Here is a 23,409-nt window from a genome sequence, read left to right as displayed (position 1 = left end):
TCATTTCAATGGTAAGCGTCACCTTTTTCCTTGTTTCACCACCTGTACCAACCTTTTTGAAACCTGTGTTGATTTCTCTCACAAGAAAATCCGCGCTCGTCTGCAGTGCTGTCATGTCGTCAGATGTAGAAACAAATGGCGTGTGAAATTTTACGTCGGATGCCAAAAAGCTCGTGTGTCATTACACTGGTAATGACAAACATGATGTTATTACTCTTGGTCCGTTCCTCATTGCGTCCCGAAGACCGTGCTGACTGTGTTTTAGGTGTGCTTTACTTGGCATATTTCAATAATCGTAATTTGGACGTTCGTGAGGGTAAATAAAAAATAATAATAGAAGCTTCTCGTCCGAAAAACGACAGGTGTGGTGCTCATCGAACATGAATTTGAAGTTTGGGCCTCCGTTGCCATCATTTAGCAGCCACTTGAGTTATGAGAAACCAGGAAATAATGTTTGTGTCTTTGCTTGCTTGTCAGGGAGGTTTTCTCTGTGGACTGGCGTCGCTGGGAATGCTGGTGTGGCTGGCCATGACGCCGCACAACCCTGACACGGAGAGAAAGAGGCTGGGCATCTTGGCGGGATTCGCCTTCCTCAACGGTCGCCAATCAGACACTTTGGATGGGCAAAATCGTGTTTGAGAAAGACTAATCTAGATGTTATCCCACTTCCTCCTCCTAGGTGTCGGCCTCGGACCCACTTTGGACCTTATCATCGCCATAAATCCCAGGTATGGTATAACATAATTTGACCTCCGTGGAGTTCCCCATCAGATGCATATTCAAGTGACTTGAAGTTCCACTCTGAGACCCCCAATTTGGCCAAATTTCAAAATTGTACTATAGGCATGTGTGATGCATCATTGGAAACTAACTGGAAATGAAAGTATAATTAAAGATACCAGGTAGATATTCGTGACTTATTTACAGACACCACCGTAATTTCCTGAATATAAGGCACACCCTAAATTTCCTTGTAAAATCTAGGGAAAATTATTGTGCCCGTTTATAATGCGCACCCTAATTTTAGCACCAATAAATAGAAGAATACAAGAAAACAGTGCTCGTGTACAGATACAGAAATGTCATTTTACTGACTGGTGAAACACAGCACAAGCATAGCATAATGGTAGTTCAAAACATTACCATAAACTGACAATATTTAAGGTAATAATATGATTTGACAACTTCTCTAACTTACCAGAATATAGGAGAAAACAAAACAGAGGGGGGTGGTGTGGCTCAGTGGTAGAGTAGTTGTCCCCCAACCCAGAGCTTGTGGGTTCAATTCTCCGCCCTGATGAACTCGACTAAGTGTCCTTGAGCAAGATACTGAACCCCACATTGCTCCTGGTGCTGCGTCACCAGTAGGTGCATGGCGAGATAGTGTAAAGCGCTTTGAGCGCCTTGAAAGGTGGAAAAGCGCTATATAAGTATAACACCATAACACCAAGATGTGACTTTTCTTTTAAAGGCTGCTGTATAACTTGCTCATTTCATCATGATGAATAAATGTTTCTTCCATGGATTGATACGGTAAAATGAAAAGTCGGAAATCCGAGAGCGCTCATCGCTGTCGACACGATAGTAACAATAGGAACTATTGTTATTTGGGTTTGAGTTTCCCGATGGACAGATATAGTTGACGGACACAGAAAGTCTGTGTGCTTACGTTTGTTATGCAGGCATGAAAATCTCTCACCTTTCGGCGAAATTCGCCGTTTTGAAGTCAAAAAGGGCGAACTACGTGAATTGCGTAGATCCGAGGAGAAATTCTTTTTGGGAGGAGGGGGGGGTTGGGTCGGGAGGTTTTATTAAATTATTATTATTATCATCATGTTATTAACTTAGTACGTAAACTGAGCACTTAAGAACACAGTCAGCAAATCCTTCTAGATGCTTCGCTGACGAGAACCAATCATCGGCCCAAGCTGCGGGGGCCATTATTCCAAACACGCGCCCTCCTTACGTGAAACAAGGAGTGCTCGGCGAGCCTTTGGTTGAATTGCAAAGCTGCGAAAACAAAAAAGCAGGCCTTATCCACACCGGGGCAGACCAGAGCGCAGCATAAACACTTGCCTGTATTTGCCAGCAGATTGAATTTGGTGAGTAATGGTTTCAATCGTTTTCACATTTTGCGATATAAAAAAGTTAATGCCATTCGTTGCAGCTTGCTTTGAACACTGCCAGAGCTAGCCAAATCTCCCATGAAAAAAAATAGCTCCCGTTAAATTGGCGTCAAGCTTGTGTATTTAGCGGTAATATAAACGAAGAAACACACTGTTGAGTCAAATTAAGCGGCATGCTCTCGGATTGAGGGGTCGCCTCGCATCGCATCGCTCCCGTCGTCCGTCTTAGACGCGTTATTTTCGGCTGGGACTTGAGCTGATGGCCGGTGTCGGCACAACACCGGCCCGACGAGTGGTGGGAATGACTCTTGCTTCTTAAAGCTTTTCAGAAATACAGGGATCCCTCGTTTTTCGCGGTTAATGGGGACCAGAACCCGCCGCAATAAGTGAAAGTAGCGCCCCCCCCCCCATTTTTTTAGTGTGTGTTCAATGTATTTATTCAGATTTTACATTGGAAAAAAGATACATGTATATGACGTTTTTTCACTTTTTTCACCAAAGTATCATTTATAAATGGTTTTCAAGCACTTCAAAATGTAAGAATTATGATAAGTTTTAAACATGTTACTGCCCCACAGAATTATTTTTAAACAAGAATAAAGTAGTAAGAAAATGCTTGGCTTTATTAAATGCTTCATACTGAGTCTACTCAAACCCTCTCAGGCTTTGTTAAACGGTGATTGACACATGTGCAAAGTTTTTCTTTTTATATATATTTTGTGTTTGAAGCAACTTATTTGATTGAATAATAAAAACACAAATGTCCTAGCCAAAATGTGGCCCAAACGCAAAACAACATTACTTCAATGGAAAAATTTGTTTCAATCAAGAAAAATAGTTTTCAAATGCTTTTTTTGTCTCAAATTTATTTTGCAATCAAAAACTTTTTTATTGAAGTGACTTTTGGGATTAAAAGTATAACTGTATTTTGATTGAAGCAACTTTGTTTTTGATAGAAGTAACTTTGTTTTTTGATTGAATAATAAAAACACAAATCTACCTCCATCGTTATTGAGAGAGAAAGAAATTAAGAAAGCTTTAAAACTAAAAGCCACCGGGGAGTCTGTTTTTTTTTTTTTTTTTTTTTTTTTTAAATATTTATATTTCATTACATAGACATGCCTCGTAGGGAAAGGAGATTAAGGGTTAACCCCTGACCCATTTTCACGCCTGGTTATGGTCCGAGTTGCGGAGCTGCAATAAACATTGACACAAATGATTTCAGGAAACTAAATTCTGTGCTTTATGAAGACTGAAAAAAGCAGAATTTAACACGGACGAAATCATTCGGCCGATCAGAGTGAAGTATTACCGAAACAAAATGGTGACGTCACGTACCGTAATGGTCGGCAACGGATTGCCGCATACGTTTCTTTAATACAATGTGGCCGTGTCAAAAAAAAAAAATCAGTGTATATATATATATATATATATATATATATATATATATATATATATATGTATATATATTAGGGCTGCAGCTATCGAATATTTTTGTAATCGACTGAAAATTCTATGTTATGTTAAAGCCTGTATGTAAGACACGTTAGCCACGCATCGACAGTGGTCATAATTAATTGAAACCTAGCCCTCCGCAGGGCTAATGTTATGTGAGCTAGTAGCGACAGTAACGTTAATCTTATTTATTAGCGTTTAGCGCTCTTTATTACTAGTAGCGACAGTAACGTTAATCTTATTTATTAGCGTTTAGCGCTCTTAATTAGCGCTTAGCGCTCTACTGCTTCAAGATGGCGGCTGTTTACTAACGCTGCCCAGACGCGGCCGAGTCTGTCATTTCGCATCTAGTTCAGCATACATGTGATCTCTATGAGACGCATCAGACGCTACCTGTACCAACGTAGCATCGTGCGGGCTAGTATTTAGCAACGTCGGTGTCGTTTGTGGCGGCTGTCGGCTGCAGTAAGTTTTTTTTTCCCCTTCTTCCTCTCCGCACGTGACAGCGCGTTGTCCCGCATTAAAAGTAGTCCTAGCAAAACGTGATGCTTAGAGCTGTCAAAATAAACGATTACTCGAGGTGAATAAAATTACTCGGATCAGTTTTTAAACTCGAGTTACTCGAGTTGCTCGAGTACTCGTTTCAGCTCTAATATATATATATAATATATATATTTCTGCCTCCATCCTTGTACCCGTTTATAATGCGCACCATGATTTTACAAGTTGATTTTGGGGGAAAATGCGCGTTATACTCGGGAACTTACAGTATTTTTTTCATTGTGACGTGACTTGTTTAAAATATGCGGGTGAATAATTTGTTGAAGTGTTTTTTTTTTGTTTGTTTTTTTGTTTAGCTAAATATTAGACATCAATTAATGATTTTAAGCTAAAAATGACAGACATTTTGAATAATAACTATATAATCTTTTTATGGCTGGGTTGGAACAAAAGCGGTTGAGCAACATCTGTAAACGGGGATCTCCAGGGTAAAACAGACAAATTAAAAATGGTTCGGGGGCCATTGTATTCTGTTCGCGGCAATGCTTGAGTGGGTCGTTCCGCGCATGCGTTAAATATTTTAACGTGATTAATTTAAAAAATTAATTACCGCCCGTTAACGCGTTAATTTTGACAGCCCTAATTACCATGTTTCACCCATAGAATCCCCCCAAAAACAACTTTGGTCATTCACAGCTGTGTATTGACACTTAGTGATACATGCTACATGGAGTTTTTGGATCGAAACAAGGTAAGTACGCAAAAATATCTCGTTAAAGTCATGGCGTCTGTAATTCTGCTCTCGGGTCCTCTCACCTCCAGATAGGGTTTTGCTGTTCACCTGTTAAAAACGTCTTCCCCTAGAAAATTGAGATTTTAAGCTTTCCAATGATGTATCACACATGCGTATCGGACAATTTTGTTTTCCGCCACATATATTTGTGCTTGATGGGGGGCGAACTTGACAGAGGTCATCATTTGGCCTTGTTCGTTTTTTTGCTTGAATTATTTGGGGTGTCTTTTAGTTTGCTTACATTTTCTTTTTGTATTATTGTAGCATTATCGTCACAGCCTTCCTGGGAACTTCTCTGATTTTCATCTGTTTCACACTCAGCGCCCTCTACGCCAAACGTAGGAGCTACCTGTTCCTCGGAGGTAATGCTTCACTCGCTATGAGAATCTCTCACACAAACATTGAAAGCCATTTTATAACTTGCTCGTCGGTGAGAAGCGTGTCAGAAAGATGACTTTTACTCTTGAGCGAAGTCGCATGCGTTATTCAATATTTGTCATTTTATTAGTTGATTTTTGTCATGAGAAAATGCAATCTGTGCGGAGGTTGCATGGGAACCCATTACTAGGTATTTCCTGTGTTAGACTAATGCAAACAATTATATGGTGTGTGCGATGATGATATCCTTTCCCCTTCACCTGCTAATTTCACATCTAGTTGATTTTGGGGCATTGTTGAGTCATTTCCTGTTGATTGTGTGGCATATCCAGGGCACGTCCTGCTGTTATTTTGGCATTTGGGTCACATCCTGATGATTTTGGGGCATTTTGAGTCGCTTTTTGTTAAAAAGTGAGAGGTGCTGCTTGGTTTTCCAACAGAGGAAGTCGGACATCCGGGCATTTAATGACGTCACCAGCCACAACAAAGTGTCTCTCTTGATTCATGACGTTGTTGGCCTTACTCTGAAAAATGTCAAGGCAACTGAGTGTCCGAAGTTTCTTCAAAAAGCCCCAAAACGACGATGGTGTTGATAAAAGAGGTGAAAAAAGAGTGTGGCCGCAGAGCGCGCATTCAGCCTCCAGAACAACATCAAAACGGCCATGAGAAGTGGTCTGTCCGAGGCAAAAGTCCAAAACCTCATGACAATAGCCTCTGCAGCAATCCCACTTGAGACATTTGATTATGCACAAGCGGGCACGCAATTCAAGTCCATGCGCACCAGGAGGAAGGTGTGAACAGCAGGTGAACTGGTAATTTCATTATTCCATACGTAGCCTACCTACTGGGGCCACAGGCAGCTGTTTTTGTCACTGCGGAGAAAAAGTTACATATTCATCTGCTTGATGTGTGATGGCACGGTGTGGATTCTCTTGTTAAGCTTGTTCGGACAGAATATTAATTAAAAATGAATGAAAACTAAATACTATTGAATATGTCATTATTATCATTTTAAAAATTTAAGTGACGGGTAAAAATAGATTATGACCGGATTTTTATGACCCTGTCAGTCAAAATGACAGACAACGAAAAAGTCTAGCGCAACCTCTGCTGTTGAGTAAAGTTTAATTTTTGCCCCAATTAGCTGCTAGGATTCAATAGACTAGGCAGTGGTTATTAGAGCTGGGAATCTTTGGGCACCTAACGATTCGATTACGATTACGATTCAGAGGCTCCGATTATAAAACGATTATTGATGCACCCCCCCAACCTTTTTTTATTTTTATTTTTTTTGTTTGTTTTGTACATTATTTTTCAATTGTTATTATTATTATTTCATTATTGTTCAAGAAATACTCTCAGGCTAAACCAAACTACAATTTCAGTATCAAGTTAACATATAACAGTACACAAATACACAAAAATAACAGTAAATAAAAAACTCCAGTCCCCATTCTGTATCAGCAGCTTTAAACTACATTCAATTAATTTAATGTTGTGAATCAACCGTTAAAGTTGTTAAAATTGCTCCCGTTATTCCATAATTTCCCTTTTGTCTACTTTCGACATGTGAAAGTTTTAAAACTATTTTAAAGATAGATTCAAGTCAATATTTTACCAATTTAGGAGTATTTTAGATAAAAAGTTAATTAGGTTCGCTTGGAAGGTTCGCTACAACAGCCTTGCAGGGAAGTGTACTGATTTAAGATGTTTACTAACCCCCGCATCTAGCTTTTTGTAGGTGTGCTGCTAACGCTTCCGAATCTATATTGCATCTAGTCCTATATAAAGGATATCTACCGTAACATTATGTGGATGTACTTAGTAGCAGCTTTTCGGCAGCAGTCAGGTATGTTGTTGTGTTTTTTTTTTATCTCGTGGCATGAGTTGAGGGAGAGCCGTGAGTTGAGCATTGGCATTACCCGAGGGGCCGGGTAATGAGAAGCATGATGTTTAGCTACTCTTGCTCCGTTCCGTCCCGAAGACCGCGCGGCACGCTGAGTGTTGTGTACTTCCGCTTTACTTCGCATATTTCAATAATCGGAATTTGGATGTTTGTGAATCGTTCTCGAATCTTCCACGGCCGAATCGCGAATAATCTAAGAATCGGAAATTTTGCACACCCCTAGAAAAAAGACGCAAAACACACCTGAAATATATTAATTTCAGACGTTTGTCAGTGGAATGATTAGCTGTGCGTTCCCCCTTCACAAAATGGCGACACGTTGCTAAGCGAGGTGACGTCATCGTGACATCACGCAGACTTTCTCCATGGCCATTGTTTAGAGGCCAACCAATGCCTGATTACCAATTTCCAAAGCTGATTATGTCAGATGGTTAAGGCAGATAAACTTTATAGCAGGGGTCCCCATCTGCCGAGCTGCGGACCGGTACTCGTCCGTCGCGCATTTGCTGCCGGGCCGCAAAGAAATAATAATTTATTAACAACCGCATTCTGGCAGCTTAACACACCAATATCCCTGTCTACTCTAGATATAATACTACAGGATTGATTAGAATGTCATCATAGAAATCAATTGTTTGGACTGCTAGCAGTACATCTTGTTCTGTATATATAATGTATCTATGTGCGCTTGTCCTCGATAATAAAGTATGACTAAGCCACGGGCGCAGCACATTTGTTCCCGGAAAGTCTTTGGAGAGATTATTTACGGCGAAAAGGGCACCTGACGAGCCAGAAGATGAGCCTACAACCTCGAAGACCCACAAACTGCGAAGGAGTGGATTCGTGACCCGTTTGTGAACAAACCGAGTGATGTCTGTGCAACAGGAGGATCAGCTTGCTGAGATCGCAAATGACGGCGACCTTAATTTTGGTACATTTCAGACAACAACTCTGACGAGGTTCTGAATTAGTCATTCCGGAATATCCCGACATCACTACGAGAGCACTGAAAACCTTGCTACAATTTCCAACATCGGGTCTTTGTGAAGCGGGCTTCTCAGGTAATGCTTAACACGGCGAAGTCGTAAACGGTGAGAGAGCGGTGTGCAGTTGTCTGCACCAAACATGGCAGGATGTGTCTGAGAACCTTTCTACATGTCCATCCATGATCAAACGTAAGTTAATATTCCGTATTTTTAAGAAAAGTTTGTAGTGTTTACTTTGGAACAGGGGTCGCGTTAACCGAATATTTTCCGTCGTTGACCGGTTTTTTAAAACGGTGACGGAAAAAACTGAAGTCCATCCGTCATTTTGACAGGTTGCAATTCACACCCACAGGGTGGCAAGTGAGCATATTAATTAGCTATTGTCTCTCTTGATGCATGACGTCGTTGGCCTTACCCGGAAAAATGTTAAGGCAACTGAGTGTTTGCCTGGCACAGCCAGACTGTTCTCCCTGTATTTTTCAAACAGTGAGAGAAAAGTCTGGGACACAGCCTCTCGAGAAGGTACAAAATCAATCGACAAATCAGATTTGTTTATTTTCGTGACGTGTTCTTCACGAGCAACGTCACTCTTGCGCGCCGAAAGCCGTCTCTAGAGCAACACGGATGGCGAACGGGAGGGCCGAGAATATGTTCCAATCCGCGGTAAATTCAGTTTTAAATAAGCTAAAACACAACGAGTCATTGACAAGTCTGTCTCTCGCTAGCCATGTTGAATAAACTCCGTTCTCCTCGTATGTTTACTTCCGCGTGCAAGTCCCTCGTCCTGCCCTTGTCGCTTTGCTAGCGGCACGTCTGCCCGTCGCTGATTGGTGAACTCCGCTGTCTGTTTGCCTCTTGTTAAGTGTAGAAAAGGCTACAAAGTTATGTGATTGTTTGCTTAAGATGTTCACAGTTGCTCGTTCAATGCCTTCAGCATCATTTGATTCCCACATTTGGCTGACGTAAATAGGTGAAAAGTTGGATTGCGCATGCACCGTACCAGAATGCGGATGTCAATAGTAAGAAAGTCACGGGTGGATGCACGACATGAGCGTGCGTCTAATTGTGTGTTTGTTCATTGCTGTGCGTAAATGCAAAGTGAGTATCACAAGCAGCATTCATATTTACGTAGACAATTTGTTATGATTACCTTTTGCTGTTGTTATGATAGTTCGTCCGATTGTTTTGCGTGGTAGTCCGTTAGCGTGTTGCTATGCTGCGATTCTAAAATAGCGACAAGTTGCGGCATAGCGCACCGGAAGTAGAGTGAATCCGCCTTCACAATAAGTGCCCGGAACCGGAAGTGCTTAGCTGGAGCGTAGAAAATAGTTCAAGCTTAACTTCGAATATTCCATCTACATGTTTAAATGTAATTAAGTTGAATTTAAGCATTGTATATTTATTTATTGTTTCTTTTCATGTCTTTTGTACAGATAAACCACACACACAGATACACACATATATACCCACAAACACCTACTCAAGAATATAACCATTTCCACATCTACATGGACAGTTGGGATGAATGAACTGTATAAAGTTGATTTAAGAGGATTTGCATTAAAGAAAAAGGAGAAATCCAGCCACCTGTCCAAGTGCTGTGATTGCCTCTACTTTGAGTGGGCCTTAAGTGGTGTTTGGCCAACACACTGACTTGAACACAGCTAAAATCAACCTGAATCAGCGAGAATCCAGTTTTCTCCACTACATTAAGCTTATTCGGACAGAATATTAATTAAAAATGAATGAAAACTAAATACTATAGAATATGTCATTATTATCATTTTAAAAATGTAAGTGACTGGTAAAAATAGATTATGACCGGATTTTTATGACACTGTCAGTCAAAATGACAGACAACGAAAAAGTCTAGCGCAACCTCTGCTTTGGAATGGCTGCATTCGCGGCCATTTTTAACATTACGCGCATGCGCAGAACCGCATCGTTGCAATTTTTGAGGTGTAGCAAAATTTGTCAGAACACCTTTCTGTGAAAAAAAGACCCAAATAACACCAATCCGTAGTGCAAAAAAGGTTGGGGAGCCCTGCTTTATAGTGCGTTAATAATGAAAAAAAGACCCAAATAACACCAATCCGTAGTGCAAAAAAGGTTGGGGAGCCCTGCTTTATAGTACGTTAATAATGAAAGACAATTGAAACACTATTTAAAGTGCCTGTGACAGCATAAAAACAGCATTATTATGTGATTTAAAATCATATTTTGAGACGGTTTGACAATATACAACAACTTGGCAAAGCGCAGATAAGAAATTAGTCTTTTAATCTGCCGTTTAGCCACGCCTGTCATTATAGCACTCTAGCGGCCCCAGCTGGATGATGACGTCTGCAGCGTAACGATTTCATGTCTACTCCAACATTCTTTTTATCAAAGTATTTTTCCCCCTTTTGCTAAATAAATGGTATGGTCATGACAAATAACAGTATGGTGCTAAATGAAAATATGAAATATTAAAAATCCAATTATTCAGTACGACAGGGCAAGATTAATTCATAATGGTCAAAACTGCCGACTTCTTTCACCTCCCGAACGGTATTTTATACCACCGGAGTTTGTCCGGCTTGTCATTTCCCTGCCCCGGCTTTGGAGCTGGAGGAAAGAGCGTTAACAAAACAGGAGGCGTGACAGCTAGCCGACATGCTAACCCAAACCGAGCGGTGTTTCCAAGTCTTTTTCTCGCCTTTCAAAAATGAAAAATCTCACAAATCTACCCCGAGTCATGTCACTCACGGCGGCGGAGTTGATTGATTGTATTCACCGATTGGCCAGCCACTGGTGGTGAGCAAGTTACAGCTTGTCGTTCAGGCAGTGCTCATCACCAGGGAGAGTAAGGGAAACGACGAAAATGTAAACAAAACAGGAGGCGTGACAGCTAGCTGACATGCTAACCCGAACCGAGCGGCGTTTCAAGTCTTTGTCTCGCCTTTCGAAAACGAAAAAACACACAAAACTACCCCGACTTATGTCACTCACGGCGGTGGAGTTTATTGTCTTCACCAATCGGCCAGCCACCGGCGGCGAGCAAGTTGCGGCTCGCCTTTCTGCTGTGGCCCCGCGGGCAGGCAGAGAGAGGAATGAACGGCAAAAATGGCACATTCTTGGTGGACAAAACGGCCGATGTCGGAGCGGGGCCTGCTCGTGGCCAAGCCGAGGAAAGCGCTATGTGGGCGGGCACGCGAAGAGGACTAAGGGGGGTGTGAAAGAATATTTTATTCATGCTTATATAAACACATAACTGCTGTGAAACTATATTCATTTGCGAGACTGTAACCGTCTATGTTCCTGTGCTGCATATTTATTCCTTTGAACATTCTACAATGAGTATCAGTTTGACTGCCTTATCTGATTTTACTCCCTCTTGTACCAGCTACAGCCAGTGCGCAAGGTCATAACTCAGGATGTTTTTCTGTGGAAAATCACCAGAGTTGGGCACTAATAACGTTCACTTATGTTTTCGTACAAGGTATCGTTTCAGAGTAAGCAACACCCTTTCAACAAGCATATCGACCCTTGACTTGTGTATTTTCGTTGTACTCCGTGATCACAGCAGCTGACTGGATCACACCATTTGTACCCTTGATATATAACTTGTTTATAAAGTCTTTGAAGCAGGCAATCGTTGGCTGAGTCTGATTCATTTTTCATATTTGAGCTATCGATTGATACTTGTCTTGAAGTTCAAAAGTGAACTTCCCTGACAGGGGGTGTGCGACAAGTCGCCGGTTGTCGGCCTTATGGCCTTCTCGGTGGATATCAGCTGGCTGACATATCGGTCGGCCTGTACAATGGTATGTCGCTGATGGACAGTTAGGAAAATTCCTGAAAATGCGTCATGTAACATAACGAGATTTGTTGAAGATAAAACTATAGTTTGGCAATGCGGAAGATTCAGTGTATCGTATTTGTGACCAACGCGCTAGTACATTGTGTGATGATGCTAATTTCCTGCCGGTTGTTTGTTCAACAGGCACGCTGATGTCCGCCATGGGAATCTTCTTACTTATTTCCATCGCCAATATATTCATCGGATCTATTGTCATCTTCAAGGTCAGTCTTTCTCCATGTCATTATGTGTGGGCGCCTTAGGGATGGGACAATACACTTATGATACAATGCACTTTGATATGCCACGGCCTTGATACGATATTGAAAAGATACTATGTAATTACTGTAATTTTCTGACTATATGCGGCTACTTTTTTCCTTCATTTTGAATCCTGCGGCTTCAGATTCAGAGATTTATTTGTAATTGACACCAGCTGTCACAAGATGACAACAGATGGAACGAAATTCCGTTCGATGAGTGAGCATCGGGCCGCTGCAGACTTTGTTCCGCGCCGCCACTTCTCTCTCTTTAGAAATTACAGAGCAAGTTCCAAGTAGACACACATAAATCATCCAACATAGTAGGGCTGCAGCTATTGAATATTTTAGTAATCGACTGAAAATTCTATCGATTAATCGAGTAATCGGATAAAACAAATATATTTTTGGGTGAAGAGCAATTATAAATATACATGAGAAAACATTTAATCTAATCTTGAACCATTTTCAGTCAATCAATGTCTTTATTTTCGATGTATATTGTTGAAAACAGCCAACAATTGCATATCAGATGTAAGTAAAAAAAAAAAAAAAAAAGACTAATTCACTGCTTTAACTCAAAAAACCTTTAGATCTTTTTAAAAAAATAAACAAAAATATATATATTACCTAAAAATGCCGTTAATCGCTTGATAACACACATCACTTAAAAGTTAGGATTTTTTCCCCCCATGTGTTTGCATTGAATTTCTATTTTTGACAAGCCATTTTTAAGTTCTAGTTAAGTTTTAAGTTAGTCTAAACTGTAAGTCCTGATAGGATTTTGAGTTTTTGCAGTGTTCAAAATAAATGTATGATACAGGCTGTATTGGAGCACATTAGGGTCCAGTGCTACTTGGTGTTTTATCCAGCAATGACTATTGAGCTAAAATTGATAGTTAGCATTATTGACATTTTATTTTACTCTCTCATCACTCCACATTGCTATGTTATGTTAAAGCCTGTATGTAAGACACGTGAGCCAAGCATCGACAGTGGTCATAATTAATAGAAACCTAGCCCTCCGCAGGGCTAACGTTACGTTAATCTTATTTATTAGCGCTTAGCGCTCTACTGCTTTAAGATGGCGGCTGTTTACTATCGCTGCCCAGAAGCGGCCGAGTCTGTCATTTCGCATCTAGTTCAACATACATGTGATCTCTATGAGACTCATCAGACTACCTGCTACCAGCTAGCATCGTGCGGGCTAGTATTAAGCAGCGTCGGCGTCGTTTGTAGCGGCTGTCGGCTGCAGTAAGTTTTTTTTCTCTTCTTCTTCTTCCTCTACGTACGTGAAATCAGCGCGTCCCGCATTAAAAGTAGTCCGGGCAAAACGTGATGCTTAGAGCTGTCAAAATAAACGATTACTCGAGGTGAATAAAACTACTCGGATCAGTTTTTAAAGAGTTACTCGAGTTGCTCGAGTATTCGTTTCAGCTCTACAACATAGCATAGGTATGACATGACGCACAGGTAATGTGCAGGGATTTTTTTGTACGAAAAAAAAGAACTACCAGTCATGGCTTTATACGTTTTTGGGAGCAAATTAGTTAACTGTCCTCTGGCAAATTGTTACTAACACCATTTATATCCAATTTAGATCTTTTACATCCATTCAAAAGTGAGATAATTTGCCGGATAACACTAAATGATATGTTATAAGCGTCCATTAATGCTCATGACAGTGTCGTGTCATAGTTATGATTGTGTCATGACAGTCTTATGGCACCACTGTCAAATAAAGTGTTACCAAATTCCATAACTACCAATTAATGAAACAACTGGAACAGTAAGGGAAAAAATAATTAGCACAGAGCAGGAATTTTGATTGTTATTTACATCTGTAGCGCTGCAATGCATGCTAGGAGGCATGTTAGACAACAACGGTGTTGACAGCAGGTGGCAGAAGAGGTTGTCTGTCTCCCCCAAGGGAACTGTGATGGCTTCTTGAAGCAATGAAGCTTTGCACCCAATTGGTTCAAAGCTTCATGGTGGTTCATTTGGTCTTATGACAGTCGTATGATGCCGCTGTCTAATGAAGTGTTACCAGTTAATACCGTTTGATGTACAGTGCCTTGCAAAAGTATTTGGCCCCCTTGAATCTTGCAACCTTTCGCCACATTTCAGGCTTCAAACATAAAGATATGAAATTTAATTTTTTTGTCAAGAATCAACAAAAAGTGGGACACAATCGTGAAGTGGAACAACATTTATTGGATAATTTAAACTTTTTGAACAAATAAAAAACTGAAAAGTGGGGCGTGCAATATTATTCGGCCCCTTTACTTTCAGTGCAGCAAACTCACTCCAGAAGTTCAGTGAGGATCTCTGAATGATCCAATGTTGTCCTAAATGACCAATGATGATAAATAGAATCCACCTGTGTGTAATCAAGTCTCCGTATAAATGCACCTGCTCTGTGATAGTCTCAGGGTTCTGTTTAAAGTGCAGAGAGCATTATGAAAACCAAGGAACACACCAGGCAGGTCCGAGATACTGTTGTGGAGAAGTTTAAAGCCGGATTTGGATACAAAAAGATTTCTCAAGCTTTAAACATCTCAAGGAGCACTGTGCAAGCCATCATATTGAAATGGAAGGAGCATCAGACCACTGCAAATCTACCAAGACCCGGCCGTCCTTCCAAACTTTCTTCTCAAACAAGGAGAAAACTGATCAGAGATGCAGCCAAGAGGCCCATGATCACTCTGGATGAACTGCAGAGATCTACAGCTGAGGTGGGAGAGTCTGTCCATAGGACAACAATCAGTCGTATACTGCACAAATCTGGCCTTTATGGAAGAGTGGCAAGAAGAAAGCCATTTCTCAAAGATATCCATAAAAAGTCTAATTTAAAGTTTGCCACAAGCCACCTAGGAGACACACCAAACATGTGGAAGAAGGTGCTCTGGTCAGATGAAACCAAAATTGAACTTTTTGGCCACAATGCAAAACGATATGTTTGGCGTAAAAGCAACACAGCTCATCACCCTGAACACACCATCCCCACTGTCAAACATGGTGGTGGCAGCATCATGGTTTGGGCCTGCTTTTCTTCAGCAGGGACAGGGAAGATGGTTAAAATTGACGGGAAGATGGATGCAGCCAAATACAGGAACATTCTGGAGGAAAACCTGTTGGTATCTGCACAAGACCTGAGACTGGGACGGAGATTTATCTTCCAACAGGACAATGATCCAAAACATAAAGCCAAATCTACAATGGAATGGTTCAAAACTAAACGTATCCAGGTGTTAGAATGGCCAAGTCAAAGTCCAGACCTGAATCCAATGGAGAATCTGTGGAAAGAGCTGAAGACTGCTGTTCACAAACACTCTCCATCCAACCTCACTGAGCTCGAGCTGTTTTGCAAGGAAGAATGGGCAAGAATGTCAGTCTCTCGATGTGCAAAACTGATAGAAACATACCCCAAGCGACTTGCAGCTGTAATTGGAGCAAAAGGTGGCGCTAGAAAGTATTAACGCAAGGGGTCCGAATAATATTGCACGCCCCACTTTTCAGTTTTTTGTTAAAAAAGTTGAAATTATCCAGTAAATTTTGTTCCACTTCACGATTGTGTCCCACTTGTTGTTGATTCTTGACAAAAAAATTAAAATTTTATAACTTTATGTTTGAAGCCTGAAATGCGACGAAAGGTTGCCAGGTTCAAGGGGGCCGAATACTTTTGCAAGGCACTGTAACTATCCCATAATACAGCTAGGACAGCTGTGGCTTGTAGTTCAATGTGCCTTATCTCTGAACAAATGACGTTTTTGTGTCACATTTGATGGGTGGCGGCTTATAGTCAAGTGTGCCTTATAGTTCGAAAATTATGGTAACTTTATTTTGATCACCAAATTCTTATCATTTCTTCTGGCGGCAGGTTCACCTGTACCTGGGCCTGCTTGTGATGTGCGGCTTCGTGCTGTTCGACACTCAGCTCATCATCGAGAAGGCTGAGAACGGTGACAAAGACTACGTGTGGTGAGGCTGTCGCGCCCGTCCCGCGTTTTAGTGTCGCCACGTTGCAAACTTGACACGTAACCTTATCGGTGCAGGCACTGTGTCGACTTGTTCCTGGACTTCATCACCATTTTCAGGAAGTTGATGGTCATCCTGGCCCTCAATGAGAAGGTAGGTTGTGAGTGTACGTTGATATATTTTGGCCGATCATGAAAGAAGTCTATATAAAGTGGTATGAAAAAGTATCTGAACCTATTGGAATTTCTCACATTCCTGCATAAAATCACCACCAAATGTGATCTGATCTTTGTCAAAATCACACAGATGAATAAGCACTGTCTGCTTTAACTAAAACGTTTATAGCTTTTCATATTTTAATGAGGGTGGTATGCAAACAATGGCAGGAGAGGGAAAAATAAGTAAGTGAACCATCACATTTAATATTTTGTGGCCCCATTTGGCAGCAATAAGTTAAACCAGACGCTTCCTGTAGCTGCAGATCAGTCTGGCACATCGATTAGGACCATTCTTCTCTACAAAACTGCTGTAGTTCAGTCAGATTCCTGGGATTTTTGGCATGAATCGTTGTCTGTAGGTCATGCCACAGCATCTCAACAGGGTTCAAGTCTGGACTTTGACTCGGCCACTCCAGAATGTGTATTTTGTTCTTCTGAAACCATTCTGAAGTTGATTTACCTGATAAACTTTTGAATTCATTCTTGCAATTAATGGTTGCAAGTTGTCCAGGCCCCGAGGAAGCAAAACAGCCCCAAATCATGATGCTCCCTCTACTATGCTTCACGGTGGGGATGAGGTGTTGATGCTGGTGAGCTGTTCCATTTTTCCTCCACACATGATGTTGTGTGTTACTCCCAAACAATTCAACTTCATCACTCCACAAAATATTTTGCCAAAACATCTGTGGAGTGTGCAAGTGCCTTTTTGCGAACATTAAATGAGCAACAATGTTTTTTTCAGACTGCAGTGGAGTCCTCCCATGAATACCATTCTTGGCCATAGATTTACATATACTTGATGTGTGCACTTACATATTGGACTGTCCCAGTGATTTCTGCAAGTCTTGAGCAGACACGCTAGGGTTCTTTATTACCTTTTTGAGTATTCTGCGCTGAATTCTTGGCATCAACTTTAGTGGACGGCCACTCCTTGGGAGAGAAGCAACTGTGCCAAACACTCCATTTGTAGACAACTTTTCTGACGGTCGATTAATGAACATCCAGACGTTTAGAGATGGTTTTTCTATCCTTTCCCAGCTGTATACAAATCAACAATCCTTGATCGCAGGTCTTCAGACCGCGCTTTTGACCCAACCATGATGCACATTAGATAATGTTTCTCATTTCCCACCAGGTGTGTGTTTTATAGTGGGCAGGGCAGCTTTAAAGCACTCATCAGTGATTGGGCACACACCTGACTTAAAATGTTTGGTAAAAATTGGTTTCAATTGCTCTTTAAGTCGCCTAAGGCAGAGGGTCCACTTTCTTATTTCCCCCCTTCTGTCAATGTTTGTATGCTATCCTCATTAAAATATAAAAATCTATACATGTTTGGGTTGTTTTATTTTAAGAAGACAGTTTTTTCATCTGTGTGATTTTGACAAAGATCCACCTTTGATGGTGATTTTATGCAGAAATGTGAGAAATTCCAAAGGTTCAGATACGTTTTCCATACCACTGTACATTTTTCACCATTTAAGGTATAGGCCAGGACAACGAAAATATGACTGCTAAATTAGCAGATTTAAAAACTCAAAAATGTCATTTTGTCAGACTCGTTGTATGACCCATGGTGTCAGTGTTCAAAATAGTCCCCACAGACGTTTTTGTCAAAAATGTTGAATGTTTTGTAATAAAAGGTTTTGATATTTGGCCAAATACTTTTTTCCCCCCCAAGACGTTGAATTTTTTTTGACAAAAATGTTGGATTTTTGGTCCTAAAATATTTTGATTTTTATCAAAAATGCTTTGTTAAAGATGTTAAGTTTGTCAAAAACGTTGGATTTTTAAATTTTTTTTTTTTTTTTTTTTTTTGGGCATTAAAAATGTTGGATTCAATTCTTGCTTACCGTCCGGGCCTATTTTGTCCGATTTTGCATGCTTTTGATGTTTCTTTTATATTTCAAAAGAAGAAATTGCCATTTTTGTCAAAAATTTTGGATTTTTGGTAATAAAATGTTATGATATATATACTGTGGGGCAAATAAGTATTTAGTCAACCACTAATTGTTCTCCCACTTGAAAATATTAGAGGCCTGTAATTGTCAACATGGGTAAACCTCAACCATGAGAGACAGAATGTGGGGGAAAAAAACCTCAGAAAATCACATTGTTTGATTTTTAAAGTATTTATTTGCAAATCATGGTGGAAAATAAGTATTTGATCAATACCAAAAGTTCATCTCAATACTTTATGTACCCTTGGTTGGCAATAACGGAGGCCAAACGTTTTCTGTAACTCTTCACAAGCTTTTCACACACTGATGCTGGTATTTTGGCCCATTCCTCAATGCAGATCTCCTCTAGAGCAGTGATGTTTTGGGGCTGTCGTTGGGCAACACGGACTTTCTACTCCCTCCACAGATTTTCTATGGGGTTGACATCTGGAGACTGGCTAGGCCACTCCAGGACCTTGAAATGCTTCTTATGAAGCCACTCCTTTGTTGCCCTGGCTGTGTGTTTGGGATCGTTGTCATGCTGAAAGACCCAGCCACGTCTCATCTTCCATGCCCTTGCTGATGGAAGGAGACTTTCACTCAAAATCTCTCGATACATGGCCCCATTCATTCTTTCCTTTACACAGATCAGTCGTCCTGGTCCCTTTGCAGAAAAACGGCCCCAAATTATGAAGTTTCCACCCCCATGCTTCACAGTGGGTATGGTGTTCTTCGGATGCTATTCAGTATTCTTTCTTCTCCAAACACGAGACCCTGTGTTTCTACCTAAAAGTTGTATTTTGGTTTCATCTGACCATAACGCATTCTCCCAGTCCTCTTCCGGATCATCCAAATGCTCTCTAGCGAACCGCAGACGGGCCTGGACGTGTACTTTCTTCAGTAGGGGGACACATCTGGCAGTGCAGGATTTGAGTCCCTGGCGGTGTATTGTGTTACTGATAGTAGCCTTTGTTACTGTGGTCCCAGCTCTCTGTAGGTCATTCACTAGGTGCCCCGGTGTGGTTGTGGGATTTTTGTTCACCCTTCTTGTTATCATTTTGACACCTCGGGGTGAGATCTTGCATGGAGCCCCAGATCGAGGGAGGTTATCAGTGGTCTTGTATGTCTTCCATTTTCAAATAACTGCTCTCACAGTTGAGTTCTTTACACCAAGCGTTTTACCTATTGCAGATTCAGTCTTCCCAGCCTGGTGCAGGTCTTCAATTTTTCTCTGATGTCCTTCGACAGCTCTTTGGTTTTGGCCATAGTGTAGTTTGGAGCGAGACTGACTGAGGTTGTGGACAGGTGTCTTTTATACTGATAATGAGTTAAAATAGGTGCCATTAATACAGGTAAGGAGTGGAGTGGAGACCTCGTTAGAAAAAGTTAGACCTCTTTGACAGCCAGAAATCTTGCTTGTTTGTAGGTGACCAAATACTTGTTTTCCACTCTAATTTGGAAAGAAATTCTTTAAATATCAATGTGATTTTCTGTCTCTCTTGGTTGAGGTTTACCATTGTTGACAATTACAGGCCTCTCTAATCTTTTCAAGTATCGGGCGATGTAATAAGATGACTGTTATGTTGAATGTGCGGGTGTGGTCGTCCCACGTATCGGATCATCACCCAAATAGTGAACTTAGCAGCTACTCTATTATCTTCTCTTTAAAAAGAAGAGTCAATATATCATCTGGCCTATTTATTGGTCGACTTTTAACGCTTTGTTCTTTGTTGTTTTTTTTCAGGACACCAAGAAGAAGGAAAAGAAGTAGACCCGTTTGCGAGCGTGCTTGAAAGCGGTTGCCGCAATTGGCGCACTTGTTCATTTTGATTTCTTGAAGCAATTCCTCTTTTACGACGATTGCAAATGATTTCCTTTTTTCTTGTTTAACTTAAAGAGATGATTGTCTGTCCACTTAAACTAATGCTAGCGCTGGAGTGAGTGAGCGAGTGTTTGAAAGATATTCTTGCTTTTTTTTTGGTGCCATCACTTCCAGACGGGCGGGAAAGTTGACGTCCTGCGATGATTTTTTTCTTAAGTTCTTCCCAAACGTGGTCATGATGTGACGCACTTTTCTAGATCCCCGTTGTCGCCCTTTTCTAATTGTGTATTTTGTCAGTTCTACAAACATCTGACAGTTTGCCAAATGAAATCTTCTGTTTGTCAAGACTATACTGTGAAGAATTAATTTTGTTGAAGTAAAGGGCAAACTCATTTGATATATTTGCGAAACGCAGTCAGGTGCGCCTGCATTAAAACCCCCTTTTTTTTTTTTTTTTTTTTTTTTTTTTGCTTTTGCAATTTTTGACGAATCTTAGCTAAAATCCACCGAACGGACTTGTAGATCACCGTTGCCAGATTGGGCTGGTGGGAGAAATATACATTGTTGACAAAATTTGAGTGAATTTTGACGAGTTTTAACAAATAAACTTGTATGTCTCCTCTTTGAAGTTCAGCTACATTGCTTTCATATAAAGCTGCGTTCAGACCGGTCGTGTTGTGTCGTGCAACAAATGCCGTTTGGTGTTCACACAAGGAAATATCGAAGTGGTGATACATAGTCAGTGACAAAAGTCTTGTCGTGTATCCATTTTGTAGAAACAATTGCTAATAACTGCAGCTGGGCACCTAACGATTGAATTACGATTCACAGGCTCCGATTCAATTATAAAACGATTATTGATGCACCCCCCTCTTTTTTTAAATATATTTTTTAGGGCTGTCAAACGATTAAAATTTTTAATCGAGTTAATTACAGCTTAAAATTAATCGTAATTAATCGCAATTCAAACCACCTATAAAATATGCCATATTTTTCTGTAAATTATTGTAATGAAAAGACAACACGGATATATACATTGAACATATGGTACATAAGTACTGAATTTGTTTATTCTAATAAATCAACAAGATGGGATTGACATTTTTAATCTCTTAGACGATCCATGGATAAAAAAAATAGTTCTTAAAAGATAAATGTTAGTACAAGTTATAGAAATTTTATATTAATAAAACAAAAACATTAAGAGGGGTTTTAACATTTGTAAAATTTTCAATCAAGAAATAAACTAGTAGCTTGCCATTGTTGATGTCATTTAGGGCTGCAGCCATCGAATATTTTAGTAATCGACTGAAAATTCTATCAATTAATCGAGTAATCGGATAAAACATTTTTTTTTAGGTAAAGAGCAATTATAAATATACTTGAGAAAAAAAGACATTTAATCCAATATTGAACCATTTTCAGTCAATCAGTTTTTATTTTCGATGTACATTGTTGAAAACAGCCAACAATTGCATCTAAGATGTGACTAGAATTTTTTTTTACTGCGTTCACTCAAAAAACTTCTAGATCTTAAAAAAAAAAAGAACCATATTTCTTACCTAAAAATGTAATTACGCTTGATAACACGCATCACTTGAAAGCTACGTGTTTTTCTCACGTGTTTCAATTTAATTTCCATTTCCATTTTCCATTCCAAGCTATTTTTAAGTTCTAGTTAAGTTAGTCTAAACTGTAAGTACTGATAGGATTTTGAGTTTTTGTAGTGTTCAAAATAAATGTATGATTCCTGGTTGATACTTGGTGTTTTATTCAGCAATGACTACTGAGCTAAAACTGACAGTTAGCTTTATTATGTTTTAATTTTACACCCTCATCACTCTACAGCGCTGTGTTTTTACAGATTAAACAAAGTCTGTATGTAAGACACGTTAGCCACTCATCGACAGTGGTCATAATCAATAGAAACCTAGCCCTCAGAAGGGCTAACGTTAAGTGAGCAAGTGACAGTGACGTTATATTTATTAGCAATCAGAAGTCTACTGCTTAAAGATGGTGGCTGTTTACTAACGCTGCCCAGATGTCATTTCGCGTCTAGTCCTAAATGCATGCAATATCTATGAGACGCATCGGACACTACCTGCAACCACACTAGCATCCGGCGGGCGTAGTTTTTTAGCAACGTTGACGTATTTTGTAGCGGCTGTCGGCTGCGGTAAGATTTTTTTTAGTTATTTATTGCTTCTTCGTCTACGCACGTGACGTCTGCGTGTTGTCCCGCATTAAAAGTAGTCCAGGCAAAACGTGATGCTTGGAGCTGGCAAAATGAAACGATTCCTCGAGGTGAATAAAATTACTCGGATCAGTTTTTAAACTCAAGCTACTCGAGTTGCTCGAGTATTCGTTTCAGCTCTGTCATTACACCAATTCGGTTCGCCACAACAGAGCCTTCTAGAGAAGTCTACTGCTTTAAGATGGCGGCTGTTTACTAACGCCGGAAAGTCTGTTTGATATTTGATGTTTGAAAACTTGATATTTCAGACTATGTAGCCTTCCACCCTGCAGATCTCCGGATGTAACCCCAGACCATGATTTTTCCACCACCAAACTTCACTTTTTTTTTTTTTTGAGTGAATCACAGATCCATTCGGGCTCCAGTAGGTCTCCTGTAATATTTGCAGTAATTCTGGTGTATTTCAATCGAAGATTCATCTGAAAAATCCACCTTTTGCCACTTTTCCAGCATCCATCCTTTTGACAGGGTCTTTTTAATTGTCTGCACCCTGAGAGATCTGCAGGGTGAAATATCAACAAATCTTAGCTATCTCTTCCATTCCTAAGCATAAAAAGGGACAAATTCTGCAGCAGGATGGTGCTCAATCTCAGAGGCATGCAAGACTGCTTTCTTTGATATTACTGATGACTTCATCAATAAATTGTATGAATCCTTGCCGAAGCCCATGGAAGTCATACTAAATATTCAATTTGGATCTCACAGCACCATGACTTAATTTGCTTATGTTATGTAACATTTTTGTATTTGAAGTACATTTTTTTGTTCAATTTTCACACTACTCTCTGTAGGCGACAAAACTTTAGTCTTGCCAAAATTTGACCTTTATGTCTTCAGTAAATGATAAACCTTTTTTCAGTAAAAACAAATATGTTTTTGTACATTCAACATCATTTGGGAGGGTCTTAGCTTTAATATGAGCCATTTCTGAAACCAATTGAATAATTAAAAGTC

General features: G+C 40.2%; 1 protein-coding gene across 4 annotated transcripts in view; it reads left to right on the top strand.

The window, feature by feature from the left end:
- Positions 1 to 20,829, top strand: part of tegt (testis enhanced gene transcript (BAX inhibitor 1)) — a 29,815-nt gene extending 8,986 nt beyond the window's left edge. For all 4 annotated transcript variants that reach the window (XM_057857761.1, XM_057857776.1, XM_057857770.1 and 1 more), the window contains exons 4-10: positions 478 to 598; positions 680 to 728; positions 5,140 to 5,237; positions 12,131 to 12,210; positions 16,127 to 16,227; positions 16,302 to 16,377; positions 20,124 to 20,829. In XM_057857761.1, coding sequence (XP_057713744.1) covers positions 478 to 598; positions 680 to 728; positions 5,140 to 5,237; positions 12,131 to 12,210; positions 16,127 to 16,227; positions 16,302 to 16,377; positions 20,124 to 20,150 — 552 coding nt within the window. In that variant the 3' untranslated portion in view covers positions 20,151 to 20,829. The remainder of the gene's footprint in view (positions 1 to 477; positions 599 to 679; positions 729 to 5,139; positions 5,238 to 12,130; positions 12,211 to 16,126; positions 16,228 to 16,301; positions 16,378 to 20,123) is intronic.
- Positions 20,830 to 23,409: the final 2,580 nt, after the last annotated feature.

Source organism: Corythoichthys intestinalis, chromosome 2 (genome assembly GCF_030265065.1).
Source record: "Corythoichthys intestinalis isolate RoL2023-P3 chromosome 2, ASM3026506v1, whole genome shotgun sequence".
NCBI classification, from domain to species: Eukaryota; Metazoa; Chordata; class Actinopteri; order Syngnathiformes; family Syngnathidae; genus Corythoichthys; species Corythoichthys intestinalis.
Note: the sequence above shows the minus strand (reverse complement) of the source record. Positions and strands in the feature narration are given on the sequence as shown.